Source organism: Tarenaya hassleriana, unplaced genomic scaffold (genome assembly GCF_000463585.1).
Source record: "Tarenaya hassleriana unplaced genomic scaffold, ASM46358v1 Cleome42, whole genome shotgun sequence".
NCBI classification, from domain to species: Eukaryota; Viridiplantae; Streptophyta; class Magnoliopsida; order Brassicales; family Cleomaceae; genus Tarenaya; species Tarenaya hassleriana.
This window is the reverse complement of record NW_010966986.1, coordinates 126,817-151,584: the sequence shown is the minus strand read 5'-3', so window position 1 is coordinate 151,584 and position 24,768 is coordinate 126,817. Positions and strand designations below refer to the sequence as shown.

At 39.0% G+C, this 24,768-nt stretch overlaps 5 protein-coding genes and 1 pseudogene across 6 annotated transcripts; 4 read left to right on the top strand and 2 right to left on the bottom strand.

The window, feature by feature from the left end:
* Positions 1-3,060: 3,060 nt before the first annotated feature.
* Positions 3,061-5,582, top strand: LOC104824989 (50S ribosomal protein L19, chloroplastic-like). 2 transcript variants are annotated; one of them, XM_010557203.1, is made up of 6 exons: positions 3,061-3,228; positions 3,453-3,636; positions 4,233-4,376; positions 4,459-4,545; positions 4,695-4,828; positions 5,327-5,582. In XM_010557203.1, exons 1-6 carry the CDS (start codon positions 3,224-3,226, stop codon positions 5,430-5,432), a joined length of 660 nt encoding a protein of 219 aa, XP_010555505.1. In that variant the 5' UTR covers positions 3,061-3,223; the 3' UTR covers positions 5,433-5,582. The 2 variants fall into 2 exon arrangements, with proteins under 2 accessions (XP_010555505.1, XP_010555504.1); XM_010557202.1 differs by having other exon boundaries at positions 3,063-3,228; positions 3,453-3,642.
* Positions 5,583-7,095: 1,513 nt separating this feature from the next.
* LOC104824987 lies at positions 7,096-10,088 on the top strand (annotated as a pseudogene).
* A 457-nt stretch (positions 10,089-10,545) lies between these two features.
* On the bottom strand, positions 10,546-14,159 carry LOC104824986 (pachytene checkpoint protein 2 homolog). The gene is made up of 14 exons (XM_010557201.2): positions 13,889-14,159; positions 13,697-13,760; positions 13,517-13,623; positions 13,370-13,437; positions 13,179-13,282; positions 12,984-13,088; positions 12,637-12,726; positions 12,448-12,523; positions 11,754-11,823; positions 11,603-11,673; positions 11,403-11,493; positions 11,153-11,280; positions 10,936-11,064; positions 10,546-10,835 (listed from the first exon to the last, which is right to left on the bottom strand). Exons 1-14 carry the CDS (start codon positions 14,088-14,090, stop codon positions 10,695-10,697), a joined length of 1,446 nt encoding a protein of 481 aa, XP_010555503.1. The 5' UTR covers positions 14,091-14,159; the 3' UTR covers positions 10,546-10,694.
* A 2,000-nt stretch (positions 14,160-16,159) lies between these two features.
* Positions 16,160-16,701, top strand: LOC104825178. Its single transcript, XM_010557467.1, has one exon. The coding sequence runs from the start codon at positions 16,171-16,173 to the stop codon at positions 16,699-16,701; it is 531 nt and encodes a 176-aa protein (XP_010555769.1). The 5' UTR covers positions 16,160-16,170.
* Positions 16,702-17,365: 664 nt separating this feature from the next.
* Positions 17,366-20,296, bottom strand: LOC104825177 (protein NBR1 homolog). Its single transcript, XM_010557466.1, has 7 exons — positions 20,270-20,296; positions 19,157-19,650; positions 18,929-19,052; positions 18,578-18,841; positions 18,308-18,457; positions 17,640-18,191; positions 17,366-17,559 (listed from the first exon to the last, which is right to left on the bottom strand). The coding sequence occupies exons 1-7, from the start codon at positions 20,294-20,296 to the stop codon at positions 17,461-17,463; spliced, it is 1,710 nt and encodes a 569-aa protein (XP_010555768.1). The 3' UTR covers positions 17,366-17,460.
* Positions 20,297-20,783: 487 nt separating this feature from the next.
* LOC104824985 (LRR receptor-like serine/threonine-protein kinase GSO1) lies at positions 20,784-23,956 on the top strand. The gene is given in 2 exon segments (XM_010557200.1): positions 20,784-21,945; positions 21,948-23,956. Coding segments are annotated over 2 exon segments (2,907 nt in total). The 5' UTR covers positions 20,784-20,978; the 3' UTR covers positions 23,888-23,956.
* Positions 23,957-24,768: the final 812 nt, after the last annotated feature.

Sequence of the window (24,768 nt, the reverse complement as noted above, 5' to 3'; positions counted from 1 at the left end):
ACAGGGACTGAGGCTCTCTCGGATATAACCCTTACTTAGTAGCTCTTGGACTTGTTTTTCGAGCTCTTTAGTCTCTTCGGGGTTCATCCGGTATGCGGGTCGGTTTGGCAAAGGTGCTCCTGGCACTAGATCGATCTGATGTTCGATCCCGCGTATAGGTGGTAGGACCGAAAATTCTGTCGTAAATATTTTGCGACAAACCGACGACAGAATTGCGACAGATATTAGGTGACACACCAAACACGTGTCTACCTAATATTGCGACTCACCGAATTAGTCGCAAATCTGTCGCGTGTGACACCCGAATCCCGCATCCCGTGAAGAGGATATGCCACGTGGACAAAAACCAATAAAATATAATAAAACCCAAAGTACAGGAATTAAAAACCGTTTTTTTTAATACAGATACGCAGCGGAATAAAATCGTCACATGTTTTTCGAAAACAACAATGTCCAAACACACAATTAAACACAACCGTTTCTACACGGAACCTTGTTCCACAAACCAAAACGTACAAAATAGGATCAGTTATCCGTACATAATGATGCCTTCACAAAGTCGTCGCCGTCCAAAGTGCGCTACTCGTGCTCCTCGGGATCTGAAAAATTCAACAAAAAAGGGCTAAGCAAAAAGCTTAGTGAGCGGCTCGGGTTAAGCCCGGAGAGCCCATTCTCATGGAGAACGGTGCCAACTAATCTCTCAATACAAGAATTTCCTTTTCATCCATTTAACTTTTTCTCATTAACCCCTTTTAATACATTATCATTATTCCATATATTTTCGATACCTGATAGTACTGACTCAAGTCGTCCACCGGCACCATCAGGTACCATTCCTTTCGGTATCATCTAGTACTGACTCAATTCGTCTACCGGTAGTAGACTCTACCCTACTTCTCTACCAGCCTTTATCAGAGCCGTCTCATAGGGAGTGCCCGGTCCGAAGGCTCTGCGTTCCCCGATCTCGGTCCAGCATAGTGGCGTCTTGCATGGCCTCCCGTACAGTGCTTCATACGGTGATACCCCAATACTCGCGTGATGACTGTTGTTGTATGCGAACTCACACAACGTCATGTACCGATCCCACGGAACTCCCCATTCTAGTACACATGCTCGGAGCATGTCCTCCAAGGTTTGGATGGTTCGTTCCGACTGGCCGTCAGTCTGGGGGTGATACGCTGTGCTCATCTTCAACTTCGTACCCAACGCTCCCTGTATAGCCTTCCATAGACGAGATGTAAATCGAGCATCTCTATCGGATATGATTTCACTTGGCACTCCATGCAGCCGTATGATTTCATCGACGTATATTTGTGCCAATCGCTCGATCGTGTACTCCTGTCTGATAGGGATGAAGTGAGGAATTTCATCAATCAGTCCACAACTACCCAAATGGCATTTTTCTTACTCGGGGTAAGTGGTAACCCAATCACAAAATCCATCGCAATAGAATCCCATTTCCATTCCGGAATTTCCAACGGTTGTAGTTTACCACCCGGCATCTGTCGTTCCGCTTTCACTTGCTGACAGGTAAGGCATCTTGCTACGAAATCAGCCACATCCCTCTTGATTCCCGGCCAGGTGTACCACCGTTGTAATCCTTGGTACATTTTACTCGCCCCGGGATGTATAGCTAGTCTGGACTGATGTGCCTCCGATAATATCTCCCGTCTCAACACCTGGTCATCTGGCACACATAGTCGGTTACGCAGTCGCAATGCTCTCTTATCATCGATACGGTATCCTTTACGACCGTACTCTTCTATACCGTCCATGTACCAAGCAAGCAAAAGATCGTTACGCTGTCCAGCGACCGCTCGTTCTGCAAAGGTCGGAATTGGTTCCACCGGTGTCAAGGTCAAATGTCCCAGCATAGCTACCAGTTCAGAAGCATTGTTGCGGGACGACGTCACGACATGGTTGACAGACAAAATCTTCTTCCGACTGAGGACGTCAGCTACCACGTTAGCCTTTCCCGGGTGATAAGCAATCTCCAAATCATAGTCGGCAATGAGTTCTAACCATCGTCGTTGCCTTAGGTTCAAATCTATCTGGGAGATTACGTATGTCAAGCTCTTGTGGTCAGTGTTAAGCTTAACATTTTCCCCGTACAAATAGGACCTCTAGATTTTTAAAGCATGCACTACTGCCGCTAACTCCATGTCATGGGTCGGGTAGTTTTCCTCATGCTTTTTCAATTGCCTCGATGCATAGGCAATGACGTGTCCTTCTTGCATCAATACACATCCTAGTCCCTGTTTGGAGGCATCAGTGTAAACTTCATATAGAATTCTCGGGCGCGGCAATGTCAAGATCGGTGCTGAGGTAAGTCTCCGTTTCAGTTCTTGGAAGCTTTCCTCGCACTCCGTGGTCCATTCAAACTTAATGTTTTTCCCGTTACGAAAATACTTTTCATAAACGAACTTTTAGACTAAATAGATGACATATCTTATTATTCCAATAAATCTGACTATGCTATAGACTGAAGTGTAGTCCGCTCTTTACTTATTTATTTATTTTTAGTTTGACGACGAGATGGTACTAAATGGTATTGAATCACATTCAATTATAAATCGATACTTTTAAATTTTATATATTCAACGTACTAAATAGTAAATAATTGATATAAAAGATAATTCTATTACCAGACAGGGTTCGAACCTCCTAGTTAAAAAATAAAGATGTTGAAACATTTATGTCAATCATTCAAATTATTCTGTTCTTTATTTTGATTTATTTGATCCTCTCTCTTTATTTATATATATATATATATATATATATATCCTATTTAGGGAAACTAACATTTCCATATATCAATTTATAAAAATTATATCAATTAATAAAATTGTATCAAGGGATTTTATTAATTGATTAACACGTTGACGGAAAATTCAAATACATATATTTATTTGAAATAGTTTTAAAAAATTCATGATTTGTTATGATATTTTTCCTATATTAATAAATTATAAAAAAGCTATGATATTGACTTGTACTGTCATCCACTAACCGGAGCCGTCAATCCGGATTGAACTAAACTCTTTGGGACCCGAACCGAATCTATAACCAAAGTAAACCAAACGAAATCGAACATCGCCCCTCTTCCCTTCGTCCATCGCTTTCGACTCATCTACCGCCGAGACCAGCATCCTCGCGAGGCAAGGAAAATTCTCCCATCTGCGATTTCATCCTCATCGCCGGAATCACTTCAGGTGGCCGAAAAATGAGGTAACTTTACGTTGTTTGATTACGGGTTCGATAGAATAGGGATTTCTGGGTTTAGGGTTTTGGCTGTGGGTATATCGTACGTCGTCTGATCGCCTGTATTATGTGAAATTTTTTTTTATTGTTCAGTCGGGTTTTGGCTCTTGTGAACTAGTTTTCGAACTTCGTTTTCGCTATTGGTACTAACCTAATAGACTGAATTGGGAAATGAATCGTTTTTCCTGCAGTTTTCGGTTCATTCAGAGGCAGAACTTTGCTGTCTTGAACACTGTTCGTCTGTGTTCGTCTGCAAGCCCTTTGATGGCCAACGGAAATGGCCACGAACTGAGAAAACTAGGGTTTGATTCTGTCAGTTCGCCTGCATCTTATCTGCTTAACTCTGTCCGGAGGATCGTATCTTCGTCTTCAATGGTATCAGTAAGTTACTGCTTTTTGTTTGCGTTTCTGGGATTCATTTGTTCATGTTGCTTCCTTTCGTTGGGCAGAAGGAAAAGGAGAAATTTTTCTGTTGAATTGAATAGAAGAAAATGGAGTTTTTGCTTTGTTCTTTGGTTGGTATGGTTGGAAATTAGTAAAAGGGTAAGAAACATCGAGCCTTGGTTCTGAAATAGGAAATGCATCTGGATCCGTCTTCAAAGTGATGGTATGGAGCCTTCGGTTGATGAAGCTCATGATCTGAATCATCATTAGAGACAGTAGTGTATACAAAAGAACAAGAAATGACTTTTTTATGTTGGGCGTTTCTGCTTGTTATTTTTTCGAAGTTCCTTGCTGTTGTCCTCCGACCCTAGCCAATTAACAACGCAGAAATAGAGGAACCTTTTCCAAATTTTTTGTCATTTCATCAAGTTGTGAATACTGACAGCTTGTTGTGATCCATTAACTGATTTCGCATACTCCCTCTTCCTAATTGTAGGTCCCATGACAGTGTTTTACTCTCTAGTTCTTTGATTGTGTTAGTGTTCGAAACATGACTTCTGTGTGCTTGATATGATTGGTCGAGACAGCATGGACGGATATTTACAGCTACAAGTTCATCAAGGGGCTTTGCCACCACTGGAGATTCTGTCCAACCGTTTGATTCGGCTTCTGATGCACCTCCAAGGATCAAATTCAAAAGGCTTGATAAGACTGCAAAGCATATAATGCAGGTATAGCACCTGTTCTCAATCGTCACAGAGTTACTTGTGTAAATGTCCTACAAATTGATGCTTCTATCTGTACCTTCTGCAGATTCTAGATAAGGAGGCAGTTGGGGAAGTGAGAGCTCAAAGAGAGATACCTGATATAAAGCCCGGTTACATTGTTCAGCTCAAAGTGGTAATATTATTGACCTTGGCACAGATTCATTCCATTTGTGAAGAAATTGCATGCAAAAATATCTTATATTTCGTTTCCATTGCCCAAATGGGTGAAACATTTCATTGACGTTTGTTTACTCTATTGCGAACTTTCGCTTGTTTGAGCAGGAAGTGCCTGAGAACAAGAGGCGTGCTTCAATTGTGAAAGGCATTGTCATAGCAAGACGTAATGCTGGTCTCAATTCTACATTTAGGATTAGGAGGCTTGTGGCTGGAGTTGGAGTTGAATCGATGTTTCCCTTGTAAGTTCTTCAGTCCCTCTCTCTCTCTCTCGCTAACTTTCATTTCTTGCCTGGGCTTCGTACTATTTCTGCTGCATTATAGATTGATAATGATTCACCAAATCGAAGATAGCAGGCTGATGTGATAAGAGAATTGTGTTAATCTCAACTCTCATCCTGCCCTCATAATCCCATATGGGATCACACTCGAAACCACTTCTAACCATTGGTGAAAATCTCATTTGTAAAATCCAGAATCTCTTTTTACCCTTTTTTTTACTATTGTCGACTCCCATGGAGCTACTAGAAATTTACTGTATCAAAACTTTGTCTAAGCACCCTTTGCCCTCTTAGCATGGCTTCTTCTGGCTATGGAGATCAATTTTCTTTCATGTTTGGAGATCATCATAAACAGCATTAAGAGTTTAATAAGATCTTTCCCGTACTTCCTTCTTGTTTGTGGCTCAGACCCGAGTCCTGCTGTTGCGATATGGCTAATAAGCCGGTGTCTGGTGACAGGTATTCCCCGAACCTGAAGGAGATTAAGGTGCTGGACAAGAAGAAAGTTAGAAGAGCCAAACTTTACTACCTCAGGGACAAGATGAATGCACTCAAGAAGCACTAATCTTAGCATTTCCCTGCCATCCCTCGTCCTTTTTTGGAAGGATTTTCGAGGTAGATTTCCATATTTTTCCATTTCTTGTCTGATCGATCTTCGAAAATAAAATGCTGTAGACGATGTTTGTTTGCCTCACAAAAAGTTTTGTGCTCCTTACCAATCCATTGTTATATCATACGCCACCTTTGGACCCCTTCTCTCAATTCCTCAATCTCTCCATCTATATTCCTTTTGTAGTGTGGTTATAAATCAATTGCGATGGACCACGGGCATGTATTAGGGGTTTTAATCTTTCTTAAATAGAGAACTTCTCTTTATCCAACTATTTATATATAATGACAAATCAAAGATATTGTTTTATTTTGATGGAAATCTTGGGGGAATATTTTTGTTTTCTAAAACAAAAACAGAAATACTAAATGTAAAATTCATTCAAATCAAACATATAGAAAACAAATTTGCCCAAAAAACCTGGTAAAATTAATATCAATATAATTTTTTTTAGATTGAGTTCGAAAATTGGAAATTAGTAGCTCAATCCTAAAATAAATTGAGTTGAGAAGCAACATGTTGGTACCACGGGGAAAGACAAATACGAAGAATAAAAAGAGAAATAAAAAAAATGGTAAACCAATAAGAAAATGTTAATTTTAAATGAAAGATTAAAGGAAAAAATGATCGTTGAGACAATTTTTCTTCCAATATTTACTAATCAGAATTAGGGATATACACAACAATACTGTTGTTCACTGAATGAATAAACAAGATTAAAGAAAGACAGATATACACAATAATACACATTGGACATAATTTTTGTAAGCATACATATATTTAGAGGGAATTATTGTATATTTTTAATTTCGATTAATTTTGAATAATTATTGTTTAAATAGTAAAAAATATTGTTTTTTATATTTTTTTTGTAGACAATAAGAAATAAATGAAATTATACAGATAATAAATATACAATATTTCTAGTAATATAATATTATAAATTGATTATAAATATTTTTTATTGATGTTATGTATAAAAAATAAAAATAAAATTCAAAAGTAAAATATCACAAGAGTATGTATTTAACTCCGCATCGTACAGCTCCATAGATCAATATTAGAAATCAAGCTATGTAGCCTGGAGAGTCTCTTGTCTTGAATTAAATATTTAAAATAATGTTTTATTGATATGAAATTAATTTAAAACATCAAAATGTGACATATTAATGACTGTTGTGGTATTTTGGTTTTGAGAATAAAAAAACTTTTTTTTTTTTAAAGGTTCACCCAAGGTGTCGAACCTGGGGCAATCGTTCTTGGTTTTGCAACGAAAGTATAATATTTTACATAAATATAGGTCAATTATTAATTTTTGTTACATTTATGATCCAATAATTGGAGATCAAACTTTTTATAAACAATTTTTTAAATCAATAAAATTTAATCCTTATTCCTTATAAATTCATCTATAGCCATTCTTTATACTATAAATTTGTCCCCATATATATATATAAGATTAAAGACATTCAACTATAAAAAAAAATATGATAAAAGTTAAAAAGAAACCAATGAGACCATCACGAGACTACCACGTGGCACAAATATGAAAAATCTACAGAAACCAAATCTCACAGATAAAATATCTGAGGAAACCAGGGAAAACGTACTTTTTAAGCGCAAAAAAAAAAAAAAAAATATCAAAGCTTCAAACAAATCTAAAGTCCATGTGAAAACAAAAGAGAGATCCTTCACACAAAGTCAGTCAGGACTCAGGAGTCACGTTTCGAGTTCTGCATAACACCTGATTCGATCAAAAGTCCCGCATCTGAATCCCTCTCGTTTCGGAATTGGAATCCGTTTTTCTCCCAATTTCCTGGGGATCCTTCAGTTTTCTCGTTTTAGCAATTTCTGATCCTCTGAGATTTGGTAGAGCCGAATTCTGGATAAGGGTGCTTGGGTTCTCGCAAGAACATGACGGGACCGCCACCGGATTTGTCGGTCGAGCAAGAACAGGATGATCCAGATGGGTTCGTCGAGATTGACCCGAGTGGTCGTTACGGTCGGGTTTGTGTCGAATTTCACCTCATTTGATCTCAAAGCGTTGATTTTGCCCACCTTTTGATAGTTCGTGTGATTTTCCCCAAATGGGTTTCCTTATTAGTCGCTGCTGTCGATTGTCAACGTGTTTCCATTAATTTTGCAGTATAAGGAGGTTTTAGGAAGAGGAGCTTTCAAGAAAGTGTATCCTTTTCATGCTTTGATCCATCGGCCTGGCTTGTTTACCAGCTAGACCCGGTTGATATTTCAGAGTTTTAGCACTTTCCTTGTACAATTAGGGTTTTGTTCTGTTCTGTCCATGAAATGAGTAAAATGTTTCATGTCCTTGATTAGAGCTTGCCAAATTCAGATACAGAGCGTTTGATGAACTGGAAGGAATAGAGGTGGCATGGAATCAGATCAAGGTAGCTGATCTGTTGCGTAATTCGGTGGATATGGAACATCTATATTCAGAAGTTCATCTTCTCAAGACTCTGAAGCACAAGAATATAATAAAGTTTTACCATTCATGGGTTGATTCAAAGGACGAGACCATCAACTTCATCACTGAAATTTTCACCTCGGGAACTTTACGACAGTGAGTTTCTATATCCGGTGATTTTCCATCATCTCTGTCTGTAATGCCTGGCTTTTGTCTTTATCTGAAGGCATGATTTTCCGATCGTGGGCAGGTATAGGAAGAAGCATAAGCATGTTGATTTGAGGGCATTGAAGAAATGGTCTCGACAGATTCTAGAGGGTCTTACTTATCTTCACGGTCATGATCCTCCTGTGATCCACCGAGATCTGAAGTGTGATAATATCTTCATCAATGGCAACCAGGGCGAAGTCAAAATTGCAGATCTTGGTTTAGCTGCCATTTTGCACCAAACTCATTTAGCCCGTAGTGTTATCGGTGAGCGGTTTCCCTTTTCTTGTTGCCTTTCTAATGCTTCGTGGTATTGGAACTTTTTGGGTTATGATCATCGATTTTGTTAGGTACGCCGGAGTTTATGGCACCCGAGCTTTACGAAGAGGAATACAATGAGCTTGTTGACATTTACGCTTTCGGGATGTGCCTGCTCGAGTTGGTGACATTTGAATATCCATATGCCGAGTGTGCCAATGCTGCTCAAATATACAAAAAAGTAACTTCGGTAAGTAAAGTTCGTGTTTTTTTCATTAGAATCCTTCCGAGTCTCACTGCCGACTTCTCATGATCGTTTCCATTTTCAATAATGTTAGGGAATAAAACCAGCTTCACTTGCAAAGGTCGAGAATCCTGAAGTCAGAATATTTATAGAAAAGTGTATTGCCAAAGTGTCTGACCGATTAACTGCCAAGCAACTTCTGGAGGACCCGTTTCTGCGTTCGGATGATGAGTCGGAAGTCATAGGTCATCATCCTCTGCCTTCCAATACCCGTCACTCAGGTAAAAAAAATTTACCCTCTTGCATGGCTTACAGTCCATAGCTGTTTGATGGTAACTTTTGGCTCGAGAAATTGCAGATACCGGCAATGTATTGAATGCATCGGAAAATGCTGCTACAGCTGAGTCTGGTATAGATTTGACAGTACAAGGGCAAAGAACAGATATGAACACTATATTTCTGAAACTGCGAATACCCGATTCCACAGGTTCCATTACTTACCTTCCTATATGTGTATATCTCTATTGACATCTCTTGAAAGCACATTCAGAATAGTTTTGCTTGTCTCAGGTCATCTTCACAACATTCATTTCCCATTCAATACCGAGGCAGATACACCGACCTCTGTTGCTTCTGAGATGGTGGAGGAGCTTGACCTGACTGACCAAGATGTTTCAACTATCGCTGAGATGATCGAGTCCGAGATAAGATCCCACATTCCAGACTGGGCATCGATAGGATCCAACGAAGAAAATCCCGATGGAACTGCTGCAAATCCATATGATCGTGAAACAGGGGAAGACGATAATTCTCCTGCCCCGAGTGATAAATCTACCTTGAGCGCGGAGACTAATTCACCTTATGCATTTTCAGTGGAAACACTTCCGTCTGGTAGGACCTACTGCTCTTTGGGCAAAGCCGAAAACGAAAACTCTCTAAGAAAGCATCATGCCTCAGAGTTATCATCGGATGCTGGCGCCATTGGGCACGAAGACAGCTTAAACAAACATGTTCAGAATGGACATACTTCAGATGATTGCAAGGAAAAGAAGAGTGATGGAGATGAGGGCAGCGAAATGCGAACTGGGATGGAGATGGAGATCAAGAATTTAGGGAGCAAACTCGAGAAATTATTAGTGAAGCACGAGGAGGAGCTGAATGAGTTAACGAGGAAGCATGAGCTTGCTGTTTCAGAACTCCTTCAAGAGCTCCCACCAGACACCCTTCAGAAGGTTCTGTCTGTCTGCTGCAAGTCAAAAGTTGTTGAATTCAAACGCTAGGGCATGACCAGGTCAACGTTTACTACAAGAAACAAGTGAGAGTTCTAACAAGGGTTTGAGAGTCAATGCAAAGATTCCCTCTTTCTTGGTTTGTTTTCTGGGTTTGATCCGATTCTTGTCACGGAAACACTAGAAACTTTGTACAGAACAAAGAGGATAATCTTGAGTCACTGAGAATCTCATATGGGGTATTATCAAAAACAAGTTTTCAGATTGTTAGTCACTTAAAGGAGGGGTTTGTTTCTCTTCATTGTAAATTGCACACCAGATTGTTGTTCAGATCTGGCACGTATACAGGATCAAAGCACAATCAAATCTCCTTTGATAAATACAATGAAACTACAAATGGGTCTCAAGTACCATATGATCAGGTGCTTCTGCTTCAACACTTATATTGTCCCTAAAGTTTGGACCTTTAGTAAATGCATAGTGATAAGCCGGAAAGCATGATAAACCTTTCAGCACTAGTGAGATTAAAAAATTTCTCGTCCGGAGAATTATTCTAGCGGGAACATCTTGGTTGTTGAATTGGCATTACTCTTATACGTCTACCTTCTTAGTCAGGTAACCCGTCGATGGCAGGTTCGAGATCAAGTACACCTCCAACACTATATGATACTACTTGTTACTTCATCCCTGGTTTGTAATGATCCATACTAATCCCAGAACATTATAACTCTAACTTCCATATCATACTCTATTTCAGTATACTTGTTTTGTCCTACAAGGTTTACTTTATAATGAACATATGTATTCGCTTGCTATGGACAATGCCGTTGATCATGCCTTATCGGCTCACAAGATGTTCATTCCTGCAGTTCAGACCTCTCTCTCTTAGCGGTTTCGATCATAGAACACAAGAACTCACTCGGGTCATGGCCATTTGGGTCTGCAAGCGCTGCATGTGACAGAAATGGAAGCTTCCTCAATGATCTTCCGCTTAAACCCTGCGTTGAAAACTATCGAAATCAGGCAAGGAAACTGGGAATTTTACCATATTGTTGTCACTGTACTAGAATCATTATGATGGAATCCCAAATGCCTGACCTCACATGCTTCAGCGGCTTCTACCAATTGTTTACAGAACCAGGGAACTGTTTTCATGTCATGAATATTGGTTATATTCGATTTCTCTTTCAGGCTAGAAAAGCTTGGAATAGCAAGTTCATCAGAGCCCTGAAAGATGATTTTTGTGGAGCTTATGAGACACACCAAAGGATTGATTCTTGTTGAGCGAAAAATAACAAAAAGATTGAGTTCGTACCTGGAAGTTTAATATGATTCCTTTACGTATAAGTTCCTCAAGGCAAGACCTCAAAATTTCGTAACGAACATGAAGGGTCGGAGGGCCAACATATGCTTTAATATCAGCTCGATCGACAAATGCAACATCTGCAAGAAGCGTGTGGCTGATCAAGTTATATTAAGACTTGTGATTCCAGAGCATTCTTCACTCTCACATGAATTCCAAAACATTAACAGAAGGATGGCCACAAAATGGACAACCAGCTTACCAATAGCAGTAGTTATGTTTGATGTTGTGAGGATTATCACATTCGGTGAAGATTTCAATTTGTCCATTTGGGTAAGTAGTGCATTCACAACCTGGGTCGTGTATGTCAAAGACGATGTCAGTCTTCAAACATTATATTGCAATTCCACAAATAGTAGATCTTTACACTATGAAAGTAAAATTAGAAGTAAGTTGGAATACCCGGATAGAATCTGAAGGTTCTGAACCAGACAATGCAGCTTTCCGAGCTGCAGCAAGACTTTCAACTTCATCTGCAGACAAAACAATCTCAGACCAAAAGGGAGAAGGAAGCCTATGCAAGTATCAAGAGCTATGGCATTATGATGCTCACCAATCAAAACAAATACAAGGTTGTTATCTTCCTCTACCATCTCTTGAATTTTTTGGAAAAGCTTAGCAACCTGGATTATAGAATTAGCAGATGTAGTTAGAAAGATGCTATACCCTAGTACAGTTTCTGTACAAGCACAAATGATCGCTACACAACAGAGATGGCGAAAATGGTGATATTGATACAAGATCAACTTCTTAGACATAATACAACATTCCCCATTAAGAACTCTTTGGTTGTTCCAACCTAATATGTGCATGATAGAAACTAGCAATTGAGAACAGTGGCTAACAACAATTACGTATATATATGCTATTACTAAGTAGCACAAACACATCCCATTTTGTCCAATGAAACTAATTTCCTGCTAACCATTACTAACTAGTTGTCAGTTGTTTCTCTACTATAAGATTTTCCAGTATAAAATGAAGTTGTTCTATGGAACAGTCTAGAAATAAAATTGTTCTAGTGTTATCTTTGGAAAGGATGCAACTGTGCTGATCGCGAAAAGAGGAAGATCTAAGAGTTTGCCTACATCGACTATGGCCTGAGCAATAAGTTAGCCACAAAACGGGATGAAGTTGATTCCAGGAACCCATAAAATAATATTAGCATGTCCGACGAACTGATGTTTAAATGCATGACCAAGGAAGAAGCAAGAACATATAAAACAGAGGTGATTTTTTGTTCATACCAGCTTGCCACTCTCGGAGAACCATTTACTAAATAATGAGTGAGCATTGACCTCGACCAGTTGGCAATGTGGATATCTGACAAAGGAAATGGAATCAGAAGCAAAACAGAAATATAATCAATGTGACAATCCAAAAACAAGTTTAAACAATATGAAAGTCCATAAACGAGTCGACTCTAAGAAAAGAACCTGGAGTTGCACCGAATTGATAGCTTTTGAGCTAAGGCTTTGCATAGAGATGTTTTGCCAGTCCCTGGTGGTCCGTGCAGCAGAATAATGCTGCATGGAAATTCAACAGCTGTAACCCGGTGCTCTTATATAAAATTTTGATGTGGGACATCAATAAATGACTAGAATCAGACAAAGATGACCACATACTAAGATATAAACATTTTCAGCTTGCTAGGCATCTTAATTTCTGAAGTTCTTTAGAGTAGCTTCTTAGAGTAGAAGAAAAACAGACACACAAGTAAGAACCACAGTATGGAATTTCTCGGTATAGCACCATACAGAAAATTCTACCAATTGTTTCTTACCGGTTCCATGATACAAGATTTGGATCTACACCTTTCTGCGTGAACAGCAATGCACTGGCAGCATATCTTAGTAATCGTTGCTTGAGTCCTGATTCATATATTAGGCTGCACAAGCAAAAGACTCTGACTGCTAAATAACTTGCTCAAGACCCGTCACAACTTGGAAAGTGATTGAGGCCAAACTTTGACACAGACCTTTCCCACAAGCCATTAAACTCTTTCGCAGGAAGAATCCATTCATTGAAACTAGCCATTTGCCCATCTCCACTCAATTCCTCACATGGTCCTTCCTCAATTAGCTGGATTTAGATCATCATTAAATCAAATGTACAGATGATACCCAGATAGCAGCAGTACCTACTCAAATCAATCAAGACAAGAGTTACCTGGAAGACATGGACAACCGGCTTTACTTGCCAGAACAACAGAACATCATTGTTTTTCACCCATTCCTCTAGAAACAAGGGCACAACTCCAACATCAACAACACCGAAACCCTAAAAACAAATTGAAAGTTTTAATTGAGATCGTACCCGTATCACAAATGCATATCTTTTGCACGTTTTCCAGAAGAAATGAATCATCCGAGGGAATCAGGACCGGCCCATCGACATAGCTCATGCTCCTCTTCTCCAACATCCTGCATCAGATCCAAATTAACCCATTGTCGACAAACAAGAGAAGAAGGCACCCGAACAAGAGTATTTACATACCGTTCCACAGCTCTTCGTACATCTTCAAATCGAGCTGTGCTCGAAGGTTTTAAGCAGACTTCGACTATGAAGAAGATAAACCCCACAAACACAAAACGCAAAAACACAAACCAGAGAAAGGCGTAAGGGGAAGAATCACAGAAATCGGAGCTTGGGAGCTGGGGAAACGAGTTGGGAAAAGCATTGCTGTACCAGATACGAGAAATTTATGTTCGTGTAGGCATGGCAATGGAGGATTTGTTGCAAGGCTTGGCTCAGCGACGCCATTCTGGTCGGTGAAAGACACTGATTCAGAAGGGTTTTGATGAGAGATTTCCAGTGAATGATTCTGAAGGTTACTAATCATCTCCTCTGACGTAGGGTTTTGGAGTGAGAGCTCCATGGGAGTGCTCATGCCGGTCAATTGAGAGGGAGAGTAAGAGAGAGACCTAAAGGCTTGAAATTTTCAATTTGGGGATTTATGTTCCTTCAGGAAATGGGCGGGAAACGGAATCACATTTTCTGTTCTGTTCGTAATTCATATGGATATGGGCAAAGCGCTTCTTTTTTTTTTTCAATTGCTAAGGTTCAAATAAAAAACCCAATTTTTTTTATATAATCTATTTTTTTTCGTTACAATTTAGAGTTTATAGTTTGAATGTCCACAATCTAAAGTTTTCATTAGATTCTTCCAATTTTGGGTTTAGCACATGAATCGGGAATATTACTCAAATAACCCACTTGGGTCGCAGCAATTTCAGTGTACACCACCGAAAAAAAAAAAAAAATTTGCGACCTTATTACGACTAATATATAACTAATATACAACTAAAATAAGAGTAGTTTATTAGTCGTAATAAGTTGTATATTAGTTATATATTAGTCGTAATAAGGTCGCAAATTTTTTTTTTTTTTCGGTGGTGTACCCTGAAATTGCTGCGACCCAAGTGGGTTATTAGGGTTAAAACCCCACATGAATCAGCGCTATCACATTCAACAACATGGATTTATTAAAATGGGTTAAATGCAAATTATTTGTCAAGTTAATTCTACTGTGAACATTTCGATTCAGTTTTTCGGAACCCTACCAAAAACTACGATATTTTTCTTGAACCGTTCTAAACTGTCAAATGATATTATTTTTAAAAAATCAAATTTTTCGTAACCGAGTCAAACCGAACCGAATTTTAAAAAATCTCAAGAAACCGAATTTTTTAAAAGAAAATCTATATTTTTTTAATAAAAACCGGAACTGAACCGAACCCGAAACTGAATCGAATATAATAGAAAAACCGATTGGTATTTATTTTTATAAAACCGAAAAAATTTAACCGATGCATTTCATCCCGAATCCGAACTAATTCTCAAAACGCTTTAATCCTACGGATATTTCCCCCCTTTTTTGTCACATTTGTTTTGAACTTTTATCGCATTTTCTTTTACATTTTTAGGCTTTGTTCCTTTTAATTTTATTTTTTCTGAAATTTATTGCTTATTCTTGCCAATTTTCATTTTCCAAAAATTTCACGTTTTTTTTTCCATTTTAGTATGCGTTTTTCCTTTCAATTACCTATTCCGTTACTCTTTTTTCCCACAAATTATTCATTTGTTTTTATATTAAGTTTGCATTTTATTTTTTCAGATTCATTTATCGGCCTCCTTCTTCCATTCTATAGTAATTTTGTTCACTCTACTTTTATTTATGTTCCAATTTCTTATGACAAATTTTAAAAAATTTCATATACAATTTCCTCCTCATTGTTTTCTTTTGGAAAAATCCAGTACCCAACTTTGTAAAATATATCAAACAAATAATTTAATTTTTAATTTTATCTAATTAATATCTCAAATATTAAAATTTTTTAAATTGATATATCAAATATTGTTAATAGTCTAATTTACGAAATCGAGAGCAATTTAAAACTTTAATTTGTTTTTTATATTGGAATTAACATCTAATAGTTAAAGTCGAGATTGAAAATTATTGTCGATTTAGTGAGTTTTGTTTTTTATGTTAGAAATTAACGTATAATTTTATATATTTGTTAGAATCGATGTCATAAATTATAATCTATTTTATGAGTTAAGATATCTATGTGAAATATTTAATATTTGAAATATTAATTTAGAATATTTTGACAATTGATCTATCAATTAGATAAATTGTAAAAAATTGTTTATTTATTTGGTATATTTTATGTTAGGGTACTTATATAAAATTTTCTTCTTCTTTTTTTACTTTTTCTAATTTTCTCTTTCTTCTCCACCTTTTAGCATAAATGACAATTTCGACAACAAATTAAACCACACATTAAAATAAAGTCCACCCCCTTCGGTCCCTCCCTCTTCTTCTGAGTTGTTCGTTTCGGACAACAAACTAAAGGCTCACATTTTAGTTTTTACACAAGATACCGACAAAACACCAACTTACCCCTAAACCCACTTTCCCGTAATCCACAAACACAAACAAGGACGAGAACCAAGAACCAGAAACCATGAAGAGGAACAACAGAAAACACAAATCTAAATCAGGAGGAGAAGATCAAGAACAAGAACAGAAGAGACTCGAAGTCGTGAAAGCAGTGGCACAAGCTTGGCTCAGTCGCTCTAACACGACGACAACCTCTTCGTGCTGGGAGTTCGGAGCTCAGAGAAGGTACGGTTTCATCAGAGACAAGCCTTCGCGTTTCAAGATAGAGGCGTTATCGATAACGGCGGGCGTTGATACGGACGATCACCGCTACCGTTATCCGACGGGTTCTCGTTGGGATTTCGGGCAATCTCTGTGGGATTCGTACGAGATTGTCGCAGTTTCGAAGAAGTTGGAACGAGGGCTCGCGTTAGAAAACGCGTTTTCGGGTTTCGTAGGGGACAACGATGACGGGGAATGGAGCAGATTGATAGGGCTGAAGAAGAAGAAGAAGAAGACGAAGGGGGAAGAGAGTAGAAATAGTCTTAGGAGTTTGTTCTATCGTGCTTGTTCGAGGAGGTTCAATAACGTTGATGTGAATAGTCCGGAAAGTTAAAATTCAGTAAATAAAAATATTCTATCCGTTTTTACACAATACAATTAATTATATGTTGCTTAGGGATTTTCATAATTTCTAAGAAATTGTATATAATAATATCCCGATGTCACAAGAGGATTTTTTTTTTTTGTCTTTTAAAAAATTTAAATTATTTCAGAAACAGGAAGTAGACTCCCAAAATACAATCAAGCCCAATTTCTCCATTTGAAATCCAAGTTGAAGAACGTGCGGTTAAATCATATTTAAACCTGCAATTGAAGTTGGCCTTAAACTACTGCTTAATTATATTACAAAAAAACCAAGAAAAAAAAGAAAAACTATTAATGTTTTAATTTATTATTATTTTTACAAATATATAAATAAGTTGAACTAAAGATACAAACAAATATTGATAACAATGAGATTCAGTCATTAATCTCAAGGGAGACAGAGGGAGTTAGGAGAACAAAAAGGTACGGATTAATTTTATACAATAATGGATTAATTTTATGAAAAAAAGAAAGAAAATTTAACATCCTTCGAAGAACACAATAAACACAAACCACATGGTTCATATACTAAAACCAAGCCTTGTCTTATTTTGTACACAGATAGCAATAGCATCGCATCAGAAACTGCAGAAAGAAAAAACCAGACGACAAAGACACTGTAGATAGAGAGAGAGAGAGAGAGAGAGAGAGAGAGAGAGAGAGGCTTATTTATCAAACATATCTTTTAGACAAAGGCAAGAGACTTGTGAGCGTTCCTGACAAAAGTTCAAGCCTTGTCGCCTGTCAGAAGATCCATCACCGCCCGCATGATGCTTCCGTTGTTCTTCTCCAGCAGTCTCTTGTTCGTCTCACTGTCACGAAATCCCTGCAACAACAGAAAATCCCGGTTGAATCGAAAGATTTCGTTTTGGTTTCTCAAACCGTGATATGTCACGACAGACGTACCATCTCCCGGAGTTCTTCGAGGATCGGATCCCACTCCGAGACTCCACAAAGGGCATCGACCGACTGCTCCAGGTTGTACTTGTTCTGCCTCAAGACCTCCTTGTTCAGATCGGTTTCCTTGAAACCCATCTCCTCGAGTTCCTTGAGCAGGCCTTGCTCCACCTCATTCTTCCCGTCGAGTTCCTCGAGCAGTGCTCGCTCAGCATCATTCGATTCCTCGTGCTTTGTAGAGGAACCTCCGAGTGATCCCTCAGCAGGGGCTGCAGGCTCTGTGAGGTCGATGATGTGATGTGCAGAAGACGAGGGATCAAGTTTACGAGGAGAAACGGGACGAGCTTCTCCAATCAGCAAGTCCTCCTTTTCAACGGCTTTGGATTCTTCAACTTTCGGTTTCAAATCAGCAACGGGTGTGACGGTTTCCAGAACAGGGCCGTCATATTGATCAGGCTCGTTACGTGGTTCAAACTCTTTCAAGCTACCTTCATCAGGAGAAGCGTTTAAGTTCAATCCATGGAACACGTTCACAACAGAGTCCTTCAAGGATGCATCAACCTGTATGTATTCACATTGAAATGATCAAGTAAAGAAATTTGACACAGGAGAAATGAATCTTCATGGAAAGAAGAAGAATTCGAGAAAAAAAAAGCTAGAGGGCGTTGCTATTTTACATGGATCAGAACCCAAACACGTTGTCCAAATTTAGCACCAGAACTGGAAGCCATTCTCCAATAAGAAGTGTACCGACCCGGCGACTCAGGTGCAACGAAATCAACTGCAACATTGAGCTCACCGTCAACCCCCACGCCCTGCTCCGGGATCTGCTACAATAGAAAAAGATCAATTAAAGAATTTGCAAAACTTCTTCAAAATCTAAAACCACATGATGAAACAAAAAAAAAAGAAAACAAATAGCAATAAAAAAACGATATTTTTCCAACCTCTAGATCAACTGAGAGTGAGTTGCTAAACATGTCTCCACCAATCCAGACTAACTGTGTGCCGCGAGGCCACACCAAAGAACCATTGTTCCTCATACGCCACAGCTTAGTGAACGGAGTGGACGGAGCCATTGCAGTCCCGTCGAATACATTCACATCGAGGACGAAACGGCTGTCTAGCTTAGGCCGACCCAACTTCAGATGTAACTCTCCCGGGTTGAGTGGCGGAACTGGCAGAGTGCGGGTAAACAAAGTGTTCAGAGCCTATACAGATCAAGAAAAGATGAGGACTTCCACGTCATTTGTAGTGTCAGAAAGTCTTAAAGACAATGTGAAGGCACTGATACGTACAGGAGCAAACGGTTCTCTGGCTTTATGTAGAGGTTGAACTGAAACAGGCCTGTCCATCCTGATGTAATCCCTCTCATTACCCATCTGTGAGAAGCAGATGCTGCAGAGATCATAATCTTCTTTCCTGAAAAACATTGTCCGAAGAAAGGGGAAAAAGTCGATATGGTCAAGAACATTATCTGCTAATAACTAATTCCTACAATTTCAAGAACAATATATAGTCCTTACACTTTAGACTTGAATCTAGGGCCAGTGATTGGAAGAACCCCACAGCCGTCGCAGCGGATGCCCTTATGGAACATACCCAATGAGGTCCAGAAATCACTGTCGTTGCTCTTCTTGGAATGGCAAGTGCGACGACGATGTTTGTTAAACAGATTTGGGCTGTTATCGCTTTTCACAGGAGCACAACTAAAGGGACATTCATTGAAACTAGCACCCGGAACAGAGGGGACGAATGCATGATTGGTGATCTTTGGAGGGACAGCAGGTGCAGATGGATTAAAGGGTTTCCTCTTGTTCTGTGTCTCCTTAGTAACATAGTTCTGCTCACTAGAGGAAGGAGCTTTCAAATCACAAGGAGGCTCCGAATTCAGATCAGCCACAGCTGCCTTAGTTGGCACCTCCTTGCCTGAGGAAGGACCACAAGTTGCGGACGTTGATGGCAACCCCCCTCCATCTCCAGACACGTTCTGAGCAATCAGTGAGGAAGGGCTACTTTCCTGATTTTTATCTTAGGGAGGGTCTCCAAATAAAAAAAAAATTGTTGGATTTATTATTCTAACCATTTATTTTATTTGGGATATTATTCATACATAAACATTTTGCTCCCTAGAATTATAGTCTCTTCGTATTTCATTTTTTTCTTGGAATTATTGTTTGTCATATACGATTAATTTTTTTTATCATAAATAAATTACAATTTAATTTCTTAAAATGTATGAGTTTAACACCTTTAAATAACAGTTATAATATTATATTAATTAATACTATAAGTATATCATTGATTGGAAATAGGAAAAGATTTAAAAAATAATAAAATTTATAAATTTTTGGAGTTTATAAAAATAGATTTTATTCCGATATATGGATAATTTTAGTTTTTTTATTAGATTGTGTTAAATAATGGTTTTTTTGTAGATTGTCTAAAAATTATCATGGTGGCACATTTAATCAAGAAACATTTTTGGATTTTTGTTAGAAAAGTAAACTCTTTTGGCTATTTTCTATATATACATATAAACAAAATTAAATAAATATCATATTTTAGTGTTGTGAATTTGGATAAACATGGATCCATCAAGTGTGACATCAAGAAGTAGCCAAATATCAAAAATGGACCAAACTTGTGCGCATGCTCTTACTCATTTTTCAACCCCTTCATCATAGATAGTGGTCTTATACCTATTTTCTTTTTGCTAAAAAATAAATGCCAAATCCATAAAAAAAAATGTTCAATTGGTCCAAATTGGTGTCTTCCATGTCATAAATTCCGAAATTTATTGGTTTGAATTTATAAAACATATTGGAATTTTTAATTAGATTATCCAAATCCTAACATATTAGTTGAACCATATATTTGAATGAAATATCACACACATACATACATACATACATACATACATACATATATATATATTAGAATTTCTAACTCTAAAAATATAATATAACATGAAAGAATGACGTCATTTATATAGATATTACAAGTAATACAAATGCAAACTTTTAGCAATAAAAAAGCGAGATATAATATATATATATATATAATAAATAATTCCGGATAAATATTTATTGGAAAGGAATATAAATACATTGTACCGAACACATGCAGTCGACAACAAAGTACAATCGGAACGCAAAAGTGAACACATACCCACGTTTCTTTGTAAATTTCAATGAATATTTGGGGATTCAGCCATTGTTTCTTATTATTATCACCACTTTCGCATTCTGAGATTCTCAAGAAAGAAAATAAGCCAAATCGTGTTTTTTTCCATCTTACTCAGACGCATTGCTCTGTTCATTTACCGTGAAGTGACGACACAGCACAATGGGATTCTTCAAAGCATCTCTGTTCATAATCATACTCTCAGTTCTCAATCATGGCCATGGCTCAAGTGAAATCTCTTTCTGGCTACTGAAGATTCGGTCTGAATTCATCGATTCAAATGGAGTTCTCAGCAACTGGTCTCCTGATTCAGACGCATGCATCTGGAACGGCGTAACATGTTCGGATGATGGTGTTAGTGTCGCTGCCTTGAACTTGTCTGGTTCCTGCCTGTCTGGTTCCATCTCTAGAGAGTTCCAGCACCTCGTTTCTCTTCGACTTCTCGATCTTTCGTCGAATTCGTTAACCGGGTTCATCCCTTCCGAGCTTGGCCGGCTTCAGAATCTCCAAAGTTTGTTCCTTTTTTCGAATTCTCTCTCGGGTGGAGTCCCTGCGGAGATCGGTCTCTTGAAGAATCTGCAGGTTCTTAGACTGGGAGATAATATGCTGCGGGGAGAGATACCGCAGCATATCGGTGATCTCTCCGAGCTGAGAGTTCTCGGACTCGGATACTGCGAGTTGAACGGAAGCATACCGGGTGAGATCGGACGATTGAAGAATCTTGAGATTCTTGATTTGCAGAGTAACGATTTATCTGGTCGGATTCCGGATGAGATTCAGAGCTGCGAAGTTCTTCGTGTCATTGTTTTATCAAACAATGGGCTTGAAGGAAGTATTTCCACTTCTTTCGGGTCGATCGAGTCGTTGGAGATACTCAACTTGGCTAATAACAGCTTCTCGGGTTCGGTTCCTTGGCAGCTAAGCAACCTAACCGGTTTGAAGTATCTGAACTTAGCCGGGAACAGATTAACCGGAGAGATCCCGGTGGAAATCAACGGTTTGGTCGGCCTCGACACTCTCGACTTGTCGGATAATGAACTTTCAGGTACCATAAGGATTCTGAGCAGTAGATTGACAAACCTCAGGAGCCTGATTCTTTCACGCAACGCATTGACCGGCGACATTCCCTCGGCTTCTGCGCGAAGAACTCGAACCTCGAGCAGTTCTTCGCATCAGAGAATCATCTCTGGGGCGAGTTTCCTCTGGAGATTCTGAACTGCACCTCATTGCTTCAACTAGACCTTTCCGACAACAACTTCAGAGGAGGAATACCTCCGAGCATCGACCGATTTCTGAGCCTTACTGATCTTCTCCTCAACAACAATAGCTTTACCGGGAATCTCCCGAGGGAAATCGGGAACCTGACAAGCCTCGAGAGTCTTTATCTCTTCGATAACATGTTACACGGTTCAGTCCCTCGTGAGATCGGGAAGCTGCAGAATCTGAAAACTATTTACCTTTACGATAACCAGTTTTCGGGGCAGATTCCAGAGGAATTGACAAACTGCTCAAGCTTGACAGAGGTTGATTTCTTTGGAAACCATTTCTCGGGTCCGATTCCCGCGAGTGTAGGAAACCTCAAGAACTTAGTTCTGCTTCAGTTGAGACAAAACGAGATCTCGGGCGAAATCCCTTCAAGCTTAGGTCACTGCAGTAGGCTTCAGCAGCTTGCGTTAGCCGATAACAAGCTATCAGGTTTGCTGCCACTCACATTCAAGTTCCTCTTGGAACTAAGCACGATCACTCTTTATAATAACTCTCTCGAGGGCCCTCTCCCGAGCTCTCTATTCCTTCTCAAGAACCTCAAGATCATCAATTTTTCTCATAATCGCCTTTCCGGGTCTGTTTATCCTCTTACCGGTTCGACTTCACTTACTGCACTAGACCTGACAAACAACAGTTTCGAGGGTTCGATCCCTCCGAGGATTTCCATGTCCAGAAACTTAACCCGTCTTCGCCTTGCTCTTAACCACCTGACTGGTGAAATTCCTTATGATTTCAGCCAACTTGTTCAACTCAAGTTCCTTGATTTATCCTCCAATAAACTCACTGGAGAATTCTCGCTTCAGCTCAAGAACTGCACTAAGCTTGAGCATATATTACTTAACGGGAACCGATTCACCGGGAAACTGCCCGTCTGGTTAGGGAGTTTACAGCAGCTCGGAGAACTGGATCTCTCTTTCAACAGATTCCATGGGATAATTCCTCAAGAAGTCGGCAATTGTTCAGCATTGCTGAAGCTAAATCTCCATTCGAACATTCTTTCTGGTGAAATCCCACCAGAGATCGGGAATCTGCAGTCCCTCAACGTACTCAACCTACAAAGAAACAATCTCTCGGGCTCTATACCGGCTACAATCCAGCGATGCAAGAAACTATATGAGCTAAGACTCTCGGAGAATGCACTGACCGGTTCTATACCCATCGAGCTCGGTGATTTGACAGAACTTCAAGTGATTCTCGACTTAAGCAAGAACCATCTCTCGGACAAGATCCCTTCTTCCCTCGGAAACCTCCTCAAGTTAGAAAGATTGAATCTTTCCTGCAATCTCCTCCAAGGGGAAGTGCCATCTTCTCTAAGTAAGCTCACAAGCCTCCATATGCTAAACGTTTCGAGTAACCGTCTGAAGGGCAAGCTTCCTTCGTTATTTTCCACGTTCCCGGTCAGCTCTTTCCTTGGAAACAGCAAGCTGTGCGGCCCTCCATTGGCGAAATGTCGAGGTTTGTCGGGAAAGGAGAAGCAGAGACTGACAGAAACTGAAGTGGCACTGGTCATTGTAGCAATCGTGTTCACATCAAGCGTGATATGCCTAGCAATGCTCTATGCAATGCTGAGAATGTGGATCAATTGGAGAGAATCTTCGGTTTTGGACGAAGGAAACGATCGAGAAAAGAAGACGGAATATGTTGGAGAGTACAGAAAAGCGAATTCCTCTTCGTCATTATCATCTACTTCTCCCATGGTTATCTCCTCGCCGCCGCCACCACCGAAAAAAGACGAACACTTTTCTCTCGGCAGAGGCTTTTCCATCTTATGGTGGGCTCAAAATCCAAAAGGGTTGCAGAAATGAACAATCTTTTATGCTGATTGTAAATTTTAGTTTCATCTAATGAGCGAAAATATCCGAGGTTTGAGTTTATCGTATTGCCCTGATCGGCTACCGAGTTTTCTCGATTGATACATCGATGGAATCTTTGTTAAATCATGTTCTGTTTCAGCTCCTTTGTCTTCTCCATCATCCGCAGCAAGATCGATTCAGAGAGAAATTGATGGATTGGAATGAGGTTTGCTTGCTGGTCAAGAAACAATGGTTCGCTTTCCACAATCACTAGCAGTGACACGTTCAAAGTAGGGATGCAAAACCGTCCGACTCGGTCCGAGTGAGTGCGTTTTGGGTTCGATTCGGTTGCGACCCATTTTTTACGAGTCAGAAAAAAAAATTGTTCGACCCAAATCGCTTCAACTCGCCGACCGTTCGCGAATATAAAAAAAATAAAATGTTTTAAAAAAAATATAAAAATATTTAAAATAATATTTAAAAAAGTTAAAAATAATTAAAAAATGGAAAAAAAAAATCGAGTTAGAGATAGGTTACCTTGTCGGATCCGTTTTATTCGAGCTCATATTTTTTCATTCTAACTCGATATATAGCCAAGCCGATTCGCGGAGATTGTAATATTTGGCATAATTTTATAGGATTTTTTATTTAAAAATTATGCGTAAAATGACAGACCGAAGCCGAGTCAAGGTTACATTTTTATTTGGCGTTTCAAAGACGGTCCACGTACCCTTCAACACGTTTTCTCGACGAACTTTCACTCGATCGGGGCCAATTTGGCAGTACGAAACATCTTTCTCACTTGGCAACATCCCCATATTTCATTATGAATTTTCATATAAAATTACGCTCATCAATTGTTGAGTTATATAATTCTTATTAATTATCTCTAA